Source organism: Dermacentor variabilis, chromosome 3 (assembly GCF_050947875.1).
Source record: "Dermacentor variabilis isolate Ectoservices chromosome 3, ASM5094787v1, whole genome shotgun sequence".
Lineage (NCBI taxonomy): Eukaryota > Metazoa > Arthropoda > Arachnida > Ixodida > Ixodidae > Dermacentor > Dermacentor variabilis.
In genome coordinates, this window is record NC_134570.1 from 102792375 (window position 1) to 102804932 (window position 12558).

General features: G+C 45.6%; 1 protein-coding gene across 1 annotated transcript; it reads right to left on the bottom strand.

The window, feature by feature from the left end:
• Window positions 1-6751: 6751 nt before the first annotated feature.
• On the bottom strand, window positions 6752-11146 carry LOC142574069 (uncharacterized). The gene is made up of 3 exons (XM_075683239.1): window positions 11122-11146; window positions 7207-8443; window positions 6752-6863 (listed from the first exon to the last, which is right to left on the bottom strand). Coding segments are annotated over exons 1-3 (1242 nt in total). The 5' UTR covers window positions 11125-11146; the 3' UTR covers window positions 6752-6861.
• Between the last annotated feature and the right edge of the window lie 1412 nt (window positions 11147-12558).

Consider the following 12558-nt stretch of genomic DNA (forward strand, 5'->3'; position numbering starts at 1 on the left):
AGCATCAGAAATAAATTGAAAAAAAAATAAAAAGAATGCAAATATCCTTACTGCAGGTATGAATTCTCAGTGTGAGCTCAAGCTGACACACTGATTTAGATAATGGGACCTGATTTACAGATACAGCAGGCCTAACGCTTTCAACAATTTCAACTTGGCTAACTTGTATACGAACATCCGTTCCTGCCGCAGAAACGCTAATTCAGTGCACCTGTAGCAAAAGCCAAATTCATAATTATAATGCACATCAAAATTGAGCAGCCACCATCTTTGCGGCGCTGGCAAGACGCCCAGGTTGGTTTCTGTCTCACTTCTTTTCTTTTTGTTTTTAGTTATTTTCATTTATTATTGGGACGGCGCTCGGGTCATTCAGTGTGCCAACACATGTCAACGCTTTGAGGTGTTCGTCCGTATTCTTTGTATCGATTTCTCGTCGCCTCGATTTTGCGAAGCCAAAGGCGTAATCGATTAAAATCGAACGCAGCAAAAGGCAGCTCCTTCGACCGTTCTGGCAATTCGCCATAGGGGTGAAAAATACTACTTCCACGCATTAGGTGGATTTGCGAAGCGCCCACTACATGCCCAGAACTTAAATTTATACAATTAGAGGCTTCTCTAGCTTACGTATTAAGTGCGCTGCAAGGTATTGCGGAATCCATTGAAAACTCATTCATTGTGGGAATTCAGAGCAACAGGAATCAGCTGGAAGAAACTTCACTGTAGCATTTTAATGCTATTGGCATTCCTTGCCTAGCTGAGTCGTTTTTAATCTATCTATCTATCTATCTATCTATCTATCTATCTATCTGTCTATCTATCTATCTGTCTATCTGTCTGTCTGTCTGTCTGTCTGTCTGTCTGTCTGTCTGTCTGTCTGTCTGTCTGTCTGTCTGTCTGTCTGTCTGTCTGTCTGTCTGTCTGTCTGTCTGTCTGTCTGTCTGTCTGTCTGTCTGTCTGTCTGTCTGTCTGTCTGTCTGTCTGTCTGTCTGTCTGTCTGTCTGTCTGTCTGTCTGTCTGTCTGTCTGTCTGTCTGTCTGTCTGTCTGTCTGTCTGTCTGTCTGTCTGTCTGTCTGTCTGTCTGTCTGTCTGTCTGTCTGTCTGTCTGTCTGTCTGTCTGTCTGTCTGTCTGTCTGTCTGTCTGTCTGTCTGTCTGTCTGTCTGTCTGTCTGTCTGTCTGTCTGTCTGTCTGTCTGTCTGTCTGTCTGTCTGTCTGTCTGTCTGTCTGTCTGTCTGTCTGTCTGTCTGTCTGTCTGTCTGTCTGTCTGTCTGTCTGTCTGTCTGTCTGTCTGTCTGTCTGTCTGTCTGTCTGTCTGTCTGTCTGTCTGTCTGTCTGTCTGTCTGTCTGTCTGTCTGTCTGTCTGTCTGTCTGTCTGTCTGTCTGTCTGTCTGTCTGTCTGTCTGTCTGTCTGTCTGTCTGTCTGTCTGTCTGTCTGTCTGTCTGTCTGTCTGTCTGTCTGTCTGTCTGTCTGTCTGTCTGTCTGTCTGTCTGTCTGTCTGTCTGTCTGTCTGTCTGTCTGTCTGTCTGTCTGTCTGTCTGTCTGTCTGTCTGTCTGTCTGTCTGTCTGTCTGTCTGTCTGTCTGTCTGTCTGTCTGTCTGTCTGTCTGTCTGTCTGTCTGTCTGTCTGTCTGTCTGTCTGTCTGTCTGTCTGTCTGTCTGTCTGTCTGTCTGTCTGTCTTGTTACGCCGATTCACTTTCTCAAGTTGTCTACCAGCTTTGGCCAATAAGTGTGTGCTCGCAGGCGTGATGCCAGCGTGATCGTTGCATCATCATCCTTCCAACTCCGGGATCTTACCCTCATCACGCGCGTGTCGTCACGCCTTCTACGCTGGCCCATTGGCCCAAGTTGTCTAAACCTTGAGCTACCAGCTATTAGCTCGCGATCATGAATGCCCTCGGGGTCGTTGTATCGTCGTCACTCCAGCTTTGCCATCCGATACTCGTGAGCCATCGCCACAACGCTATCGTCGTTATAGCGGCTTCCTGATACCGTCGTAATCCCCACTATCATCGCCATTGTCTCCATACACTCGCCGTCAGCACACTGTCCTCTTGCCATTGTCATGCCAACGTCGTCATGGTGTCGTATTCATGCATTCGTTGTCGCACTTTCATTGTGATGATGCCGTCGCGCTCCAGACATCGTTGTCATAGTAGGTTACTTTTACATTCGGCCCTCGTCACACCACCCTCACGTCATCGTCATTATACAGCCACCATCATACCATTGTCATCATGGCGTCGTCGTGCTGCTATCTCTTTACCACGGCCATTACTTCAGTAACGTCTTGTCGTCGTCGTCTTACTTCAATCGTCGATCCATTATCGCCATTTCTCCTTCGTCATTCTCTCGTAATCACGTCGTCATTCAATCGTGATTATGCCGTCGTCGTCGTGCCATCGTCACATAAACCACTTCGTCATCTGTTTATCGTCATACCGTTGTCAGACACTCATCGTCATTCCATTGCTTTCATTCCGTAGTTTTCACGCTGGCGTTGTTATACCATCGTCATCATTTAAGAATCTTCCTCTCATGGCCGTGTCGTCGTTGTCATGCCGTCTTTTATGTTTCACCGATGTCATTCCTTCTTTGTCATTCTATTGTCCTTGCTCTTGCATCATATGGAGGTCGTCATGCCACCACGGTGATGGGCACCTTGACAAGCGAGTGCTATCGCGAAGTGGGATGATACTGGAATATGTCGCACAAAGCCGGAGCATCAAAGGTCTCGGCATGATTACTACCGATGCTAAAGGAAGATCACTTCAGAAATACGGTTTGTCGCAGTATTGTTCAAATGCTAATTGCATTAACATGGATTGTCGCCGTGAGAAGCATTTGGTCATTTTTTTGTTGTTGTTCCGGTGCCACCTCGTCTACTGCGTGCTTAGCTGTACCGGAAGTGCACATAAACTTAAAGCTCTATGCAGTTTTAAATGTCCATATGTATCTTGTCCCGGCTGTCATATATAGAAAGGCCATAAGGCTTACTGCAAATAAACCTCCCCTGTGGCCAAGCAGCCCGGTCGTTCAACTACTGAGAGAAAGGATGCAGTTTAGATTCCTTGTAGCAATGGTTTCATTCGTATTGAGACAAAAAGCAAAAGCACTCGTTTTACTTCATTTTTAACATCTCGCACGCTTTCTCTCGGATAATGACAAGGTAAACTGAAAATAGCTTTATTTTCGTAATCAAACAAATTGTATATTCGTTTGATTACAATCAGTCTACTTACAAAACATATTTCAGTTGCTAGAGCTGCTAGTAAATAATGCCTAGTCTGTTGCGTCTGTGTAGGGCGCAGCTGCATTTTTAACGTACTAACACAAGTTAGCTCAAAGCGCCTAGCATACATAAGCGCTTACCAGTAAAAGCTGGTTTCTTAGAAGATCTGTACTATATATTCATAACCATCTTTAACTCCGTTAATGATATCCTTAAAAATACGTTTGCCACCAGTTTTATCACCAGCACTTGGCCCACCAGTTTATACGATCCGCGAGCTTATCCGAGTTCCTGCCCTGCGTCTTTCCCTAGTGGCCTTTCACTTCTTTTTGTAAATCTCTTTCGTCGATGCAGTTTTATCCACACTTCTGTCTCAGGCACTGACCCTTTATTGATCAGTGTGACCTTCAGGCAACGGGCCAGCATTTTTTTCCCTCTCAAGTATGTTTATTGACTATGAAATTCATTGCTAATTTTTTTACGAATACTCAAGGACAGGTAGCAAGGGTCATTTCTTCGTTTAGGGCAGGAACACAGTAAGAGGACAATGTTCGGCACGCGAATCGCTTCCTTTTGACAACATGGTCAGAAGAGACCGACTAACTCAAGATCTCAGTCTACAGTGATATACCACCCAAGATGTAAAGCAGATGAAACCTACACATATGGTTCACGCATAATGAGAACTGTCTTTGCAGTTGCACACGAAGCCATAGGTGGCGTGAAGTTAAAGCTCGCCTTTAGTTTTCTGCATGGTGTTTCCCGCCATTGATAAAAAGGTTATCGTAAAATATTCTTATTTTTTCTGTTTGAGTATGCTTATTCTCAATGTTCTTTTAAAGATTTTAATAGAGAGTAAACATATTAAGCAATATTTATTTGTACTAACTATGAAAAGGTAAATGTGGACGTCACCTTGAACATGTCATATATTCATACGAAAATTGTTTTATAGTTCATTGCTCCCTTGCTTCACCAAATAGGGACAATTATTTATGGCGTATTCTCTGCATTACTCCAAAGTATCACTTATATATTTAATAAATATTCCTGTAGGTAATTTGTTATGCCCAATCCGTAGAAAGCTAAGAACAGAAAAACGAGATATTCTAATTAACTCCCAAACATAAACATCCTACGATAACGAGGAACGATATTCCCAAGGAACAAGCGTCCGAGAAAAGTGTTACCGGTGGCACCATGGGTAACCTATCGCCGGAACAGAAAATTTATAGACATCTTACTGCGCACAAAGGTCAGCCAGCATCAGTCCGCTGTATAAAGACATGTTGTCGCCCAAGTGCGTAACTTGCAGGCATCTTCAAAGTTACATTAAAATTAAAAGCACCGGTAGTATTCATACACACGATGTGAAAACTCGTTTTACTTGCCCTAGTTCCGATGTGATTTATGTGCTTGAATGTTCCTTCTGGAATAAACAATATATTGTTGAAACGGGACAATCAATGAACGTCAGGCTAAACAGACATCGCGCGGACACAGCTAAAAAGCTCCCCAAGGCCGTCGCCGAGCATTTAAACCGATCAGGTAATAACTTTTATGAACTTATACTCTACATCCTACAGTCAAGTTTCCGTTCTGTTCGAGACAGAAACTACGGAGAATCCTACCTGATAACTAACTTCAAGACACTGCAATCAATAGGCATTACCGTTCAAAGGCAGACTTAAAATGTATTCTTTCTGCTAAATTTCTAGATATAGGCCACAGCAGTTAGTTATTTTTGGTTAGTTTGCTTAATATCTTGTATTTTCTTTCTTCTCTTTGTTTTGTTGTTTTATTTATATACTTATTCTATTTTATTATTTCTCTCTCCACAAGTACCATTTCCTGCCATTTCTTTGGCTCTCCCTTGTAGAGAGAAGATAGCTCATTGATATTCAGGGGGGGGGGGCAATTCATCGGCGCGCCCCCCTGCCCCCCCCCCCTCGTCCCCTTGCACGGAAAAAGTAACCTACAGTGACGCGTGAACAGGCTGACACAAGGCGCTACCTCTGATTCCTCTATTTACGTTGCATGGCACACCCTTGTTTTCAAGTCTGCACCCTCACCGCTAACACACCCTTGGTTGCTGCCTCGCCCACCCATATTACCACCTTACCATTTTAGAATAACCCTACCTATATATACTATGCCGAGGAAAGCATATGTCGCTTTGAAGAAGACAAGTCCACTTGTCGAACCGTTGCCTCACGCTTTTACCTTGTACTTGCAAACCATGCACTTGTAGTAGGCTCCCGTGGGCTACCAAGCACGCTTCAAGGGCCCGCTTGCAATTTTTTCTGCATTGAATTCACACAGAACCTGGAGCTGCCTTGCTACGCGCCTTCATAAAAAAATAATAAAGAAATAACGGGTACTACAAAGGGCGTATTTGATTTAGTGTTGGTGTGAGTCATGTGCCTGGCAGAACACATTTTGTTGAACTGTTTGCAAGCTAAACGAATACTTTCGCCACAGCTTCCCTTTAGACTTGCTCTACAATTTCTACGTTTATGGCAGGAATGCGAGTCTTCTGGCAGCGTTTACGAACAGCTTAACCTTGCGCAAGTTTGAGTGAGAATTGGGCTCATCTCCGAATTCTCTCATTTAGCTTTTATGCTTCTTGGCATTGGAAGAATTTTATGTAAGGTTTAATGACATTAGTGCGCTCGTATTTGTCCAGAGTGTTTCCACGAACGCCCTTTTCGGCAAACTAAAAACATTCGGCGCTGTTGGAAAAAAAGTCCCCCAGGTACAAGAAGGCTTCAATTGCTGTTTTTATATAATTTGTGACCTTTGCAGCAACGCATGTATTTATCTTCTACGTCCCGCTCTTTCTAGACAAGAGCACGAAAATTGCATAGAGCAGTACAAGCAATGCGCTCAAATAAAATTATTTGAAAGCTGCTTGGCGCTTCTTGCACTTCTCTCAGAATAATGATCAGCTAATTTTACTACAGTGAAGATTCAGACGTGATGTACTGAAATTTTGTGTATGTGCAGCTACCGAAAGGGAGCGACAAAATGAATATTTTTGTTGACAGAGAACTCAACCACGACTGCATATTGCCCGCGTGCGTAAGGAAAGAACAAGTGAGGTGACTTCTGCCTGTTGGGTTGTTGAGCAGTCACCTGGCGGGCATTCTGTTATATTTCTTTCTTCCGGTCTCTACCACCCTTTCACGACCATTTGCGAGTCGTTGAAATCTTATAAATAGTCTCACCTTCAAAAAAAACAAAGCATCACGCCATATTCCAGTCTGAAAATAGGCAATGGTAAGTTCGAATGATGCGTTTTGGTCCTCGTGTCATTGTGCACTGCCAGATCCTCCTATATTAGTGTCAATATACGACGGCAAGAACACCTTGTTCTCTATTGCCCTGGCCAACTAAATTTTGTTTCGACCATTAGTGAGACACAATGCAAACCGTAGCGCCTGCAGTCACAGCAGTGAGAACTGCACGAGACGGACTGCGGCATACACCCGTGCGCTCATATCTTGAGTTAACAGGGTGAATAACACAGACAGGGTTTGGGCAGTAGTACCAAATGTATTTTCTGACTTGATGAAGTACGGATTCTTGTCAAAGTTCCATACACATATCCATCCTGCAGCTCCGTAGAACCATTTCTAAAAAAGGAAAAGAAAACGACAGTCACTAAAAAGAAGCGACTCAAGGATTGAAACTGGTATAGGTCCCTGAAAAATTAAATTTACAAAGATAAGAAGCAGTAACAGAATTGACAAACTCAGAGTTATGCCATAAGTACGTCATATAACATACACAAGTGCTAATGAGTTAAGATGTGATCTACATCATCCAGTTGACACGTAACATCCGAGGCTCGCTTTCAATGGACACGCTGAATCATTTACTTCTGACGATATTTTCACAGATGTTTTTTTCTAAGCAACCCTACCTTTTTACACAATGTTTTTAGTGATATAATATTATGACAAAATATGTACTCACATTTCTTCCTGCGGAGGAGGGTGGTGTAGTCGAAGGGAGTGCCAAGACCATAGCCGTAGTTCAGGCCATAGACACCAAATCCGTGACCCAGGGCATAGCTGCCTGCGCCGTAGCCGAGACTTCCAACACCGTAGCCGTAGACTGGGGTGGCCTGGTAGGTAGCGAAAGCTGGGGCAGCGTGGGCGACGGTGGCGACAGCTGGGGCGTGGTGGACGGTGGTAGTGGCAACAGCTGGGGCAGCATGGACGGCAGTGACAGCTGGGGCAGCGGCGTAGGTGGCGACAGCTGGAGCAGCCTGGTGGTAGGTGGTCACTGCAGACACAGCTGGAGCAGCGGCGACAGTGGCGACTGGGGCAGCGGCGTAGGTGGTAGCAACAGCTGGAGCAGCAGCGACGACTGGAGCGGCCTGGGTGTAGGTGGTGACGCGGGACACAGCTGGGGCAGCAGCAACAACTGGAGCAGACTGGTAGACCCTGGTGACAGCTGGGGCGGCAGCGACAACTGGAGCAGCCTGGGTGTAGGTGGTCACGCGGGACACAGCTGGCGCAGCGGCAAAAGTGGCAACAGCTGGAGCAGACTGGTACACCCGGGTGACAGCGGGAGCAGCAGCCACAACTGGAGCAGCCTGGGTATAGGTGGTCACGCGGGACACAGCTGGAGCAGCAGCAACAACTGGAGCAGACTGGTACACCCTAGTGACAGCTGGGGCAGCGGCAACAACTGGAGCAGCTTGGCTGTAGGTGGTCACGCGGGACACAGCTGGAGCGGTGGCGACAGTGGCGACAGCTGGGGCGGTAGCCACCACTGGAGCAGACTGGTAAACCCTGGTGACAGCGGGAGCAGCAGCAACAACTGGAGCAGACTGGTACACCCTAGTGACAGCTGGGGCAGCGGCGACGACTGGTGCGGCCTGGGTGTAGGTGGTCACGCGGGACACAGCTGGAGCGGCGGCGACAGTGGCGACAGCTGGTGCGGCAGCCACCACTGGAGCAGACTGGTACACCCTGGTGACAGCTGGGGCGGCGGCGTAAGTGGCGACAGCTGGAGCAGCAGCCACGACTGGAGCAGCTTGGTAAGTAGTGGAGACAGTGCGGGTCACGGCTGGAGCGGAAACGGCGTAGCTGGCAGCGGGAGCCACGCCATAGCTGACACCAGTGACGGCGTGGCCGACACCGTAGGTTGGGAGGTAGCCAGCGAAAGCGCTGCTGGCGAGCGCCAGGAGGACGCAAGCACGGATCTGCATAGAAACGAAGAAAAAGCATAGAATGAATATTTCGTCGAGCTTCACGTGAAGTTCAGCTGGCATGTGCTGACGGCGAACGTTATATGACTCTATCCCTGGCTTGCAGTTTACTTTCTGTGCCCGCGCAGTCGCTAGGCGGCACCGATCAACCTTCTCTTCTGGCTTCATCGCTTGTAGCTTCTGGGTTGACAACGCTCATAGACGACGATTCTGCTATATATTCCGGTCTAGCTGACAACGTTTCACGGCTCGCAAAAAACGCGCGAAAGTAAGCGTAAGGGAGTGCACAAAGGTAGCGTCTGCACGCGTGGAAGTGTACTAAAATGCGACAAAACCTGTTTGCCTAGATAAAGCATAGGGCTGCTGTACGTTAAGAAAAAAAATGTTCTCTCATCTACGAAGTTGACTACGAGCATACCTCATGTAAAACCTACAGATAATGCGGCTCTCCCACGTTCACCACTGTGCTGTGTACTAAATAGACTCTTAGTTGACTTTAAACATTCACTAACTTTCTTTTATACAATGAACTGCATTGGTCGAGAGTTCGCCCCATTGTGCGCCTCGTGTTAAATGTGATTGTAGAGATGGGCTTTCTCGTTCTGCGCTTTATCAGCGACTGTCGGAAGATTACTGTGGCCGTGCTTCAACAGGTAATGAAAACTACGTCTACTGTATGCTGCACCTTGAAAGCTCAGACTCTTAGTTATTCTTTGCATTCGATCAGGATCATTCGGTGTTAAACGCGACGTCAATATTTTTGCCTAGTGGGACATAAGCAAAAATTGTGCTAGGCGCATCCACAGCGTCAAGTCTTCAAGTATACAGGCCCTAATCATCACAAGAAGTTGCGTGAGACGGTCTTGACTAAATTTCTGCCTGCTCTACTAACCGTATTCGCTCTAAAGACAACAGGGAAGAATGGCATTGCCAAATTGTTAGCACAGAAACCGCTCTCAAGGATCGTCTGCAGCTGCAAATGAAGGCAATATCTGTGTTTGGTTTGCACTTTTGAAACGATATCGCATTCTTGATCCCCATGTAATATACAGCTTCAACATGTTAAAGTGCACTGAAGCTTTTCAGGATGAGGAGAGCAGTCTATTATCTGAATTTGCTTCCTGTACACATATTTTTTTCTGGCAGATGAAATCTGAGAAAGACTGCCCGTGCCAGTGCAGGTGCTGTTGATAGCGAAGAAAATTGCGCTGGAAGAAGCTGAGCTCTATAGCGTCGTCTGCGTTATAGCGTCGCGAAGCTATTTTCTCGGCTGCCACCAGCGATTCGCGTTGAGTGCCAGAACTAGATGCGACAGCCGGTGATCATGCGATTTTAACGCTGATGGACGGGCGTATAGCAGGGTTTCCTGAATCATACAAGTGCCACACAAAGAAAACATCCCCGTGGCTGAAACTACACCTCCAAATGCGCCTTTGGGAGTTCGCAGGAAAGACTTTCACCTGACAAAGTGCATCCAAACCTCCACACGCATCCTTGATTGATGGCTAATTGAATGCCGCAATGAATAAGCTCGAAGCTTTCATTCTGTTTCTAAGGTAGTTGAAAATGATCAATGGCTAAGAACCGTTTTTAAAATAGCAATCTTTTCAGATTTCTATTAAAAGAAACGGACGTAATAGGCAAAAAATTGGAGATTGCAGTATAGTGTTGCCGTCATGCCATACGTCCACGAACTGTCTCATCGCTTCAAAAAATTGCCAAATGTTCTAACGCGGATGTGTTTTTTTTTTGTGCGCCAACTTAAATGTCGGGGAGGCTTGCGACGTAATTGTGAGGCAGGTACGTAGGTTCACTACTGCTTGTTGGTCTGTAAAGCACACAAACCCTTTTGTGTCTAAAGCCGTTGGCATCGTTTACGAGATTCTACAATCTTGTGGAAAAGCCTCCATTCGGCAGACAAGCGATTTGGGAACGAGTGCCTGCGTCAGCACAAGAGTGATTTGAAGGGAACGCTTACCTCCCATGTTTAAGCACACAGTAGAGCATGTAACTGTAGGCTTTTTACGATAGAAGTAAAATCATCGTGACGCACAAAGAGAAGAAAGCCTGTGAACTTGCAGAATCCTTTCCGATACAAAACATGCACGATGTTCGCGTTTCGCAGCCGTCTAACTCTTTGTTAGGTTGCGAGCCGCAAGTTTTTGGCGATTTCTTCAATATGACCTAAATACAAGCACACGCAGATAGTGTCTTCCTTTCTTTTTGCCCTTTTTCCTAATAAACATCCGTCGTTTAACAGCCCTACTCCTGTGTCTTTCCTATCTTTTGGCGCTGCAGTCGTTTTCCGCGCTGATTCAACGAAAACAATCTTTTTTCAACACTTTGAGATTAGACTTGGGAAAGTTCTGTTTTATGGAATATCTACTAAAGTAAAGAATGTCCTTCAAACACCGTGAGGTCACTGCGATTCCAATGAAATTTCAGAAATGGTGACAGCCACCTGGCGCTCTCAATAAAGGGTGAATTACCTGTGTACTATAGTATGAGCAACACTTTGTGCCATTCAAGTATGTTTTCGCAAGGGTGAGATCTAGTCGTTACAAAGGAATCAGCTTTGGGAAACCACAGGCAATCGCGCACACGACCTAAATTATGACGCCCGACAAAGATCCATTAGAGGCCTGAAAGCTGCAAGGAAATGGAAGGTTTACCATGGTTGTAGAGGAGAGCTGTCGGGGTACCAGTAACTGCTAACTTTCCGCGGCCACGACTCCTCCTTTTATACTCGAGAAATCCTATTTTGCAACAAGAACAATGGCAGAAGCCGCAAGAAAGGGCGCGTCCAGCTCAACCTCCCCCCTTCGCATGTCCGGTTTCGTACCTGACTGGACGGAATAAAAAGCATTATCAAAGGAAAAGATTCGCGAATAATGCATTCACGAAATCCAAGGTACAGAGGAAAATCTCGCCACAGGCACTATAGGACTCCCTGAAGGCCGTCTTCTCACTTTTAGAATTTCACCACAACGAGCCGTCCGAGCTTGTATCTGAATTAGACACTGTACGTTCCTAACATCCCTTTCACTTCGGTGGTCATTTGTATTCCCTGTTGATCTCATTGTTTCTTAGAAAACGGTAAGTGACGCAGGAAATTTAAAAAAAATCACGCTCTTTACCTTGCCCAAGATTATTACTTTATTCCATTAAGATCATTTGAAGTAGAAAAGCGTTCCAATCGTCATATGCCTGTTGTGCCTATAGATATCCTGCAATATGTATCGCGCACGCGCACAGAATAAAGCAGTCATTGCGTGTACCATGATGAAGGTCGCTATCTGTCCTCACTTTTCTTGTTTTCGCACGCACTACGCATAATGTGAAACTGACGAGTCGGTTGACAGAGTGGCGCTGACACCTTATGTGTGTGCTCTCTATGCTTTGTGGAAATTAAACTTTATTGCTGAATTGGCGAAGTAAGCTGCGTTACATTGCATACGTCCTTGTCGCTTTTATTTACCTGCGAATGTGTACCAATTCCTTATATTTTCTGTTTTCACGGTGGCTGCCGCTAGAACATAGGTGATAAATAGGACACAAGATGCCGTTATACTACCAGTGAGGAACCTATGAGAAGCTATCCAGTTTCAGAGCTCGTTTATTGTTTCTTTAGTATTTTACTCGACTGCCTACACCATTAGTTTCGCATTTGAGGCATTGCAAATCAAATGCCGCACCAAGAAGATGTGCGTATACTTGATGCCGGCGGAATCATCTATAGATGAGATTTTGCTACCTAGTGACGGTCGCTGCTTTATTTGTTCCGAAAAAAAATTGCTTAAGGTGTGTGCGCATACTATCGCACTAAAGATAGACGTCTTACACCAAAACTCGCACACACAGCTATACCGCTTGGCCTGGGGATGCGTAAGCAGCGCATGCATACATCGGTTACACAATAAATGTAGACGCACAGATGCCGATAGCAGTGCTTGCACACATTTACTTTTTCCTCCGTATTTTACTGACTACACTAAAGAAATGAAGCTGAATAAGCGCACGCAAGCGAAATAATATCATTCTTGTCCACCTCTATAACAATAAAAAAAACTGCAATGAGCACCTTAAAACTTGCTCTTTACACCCCGCAT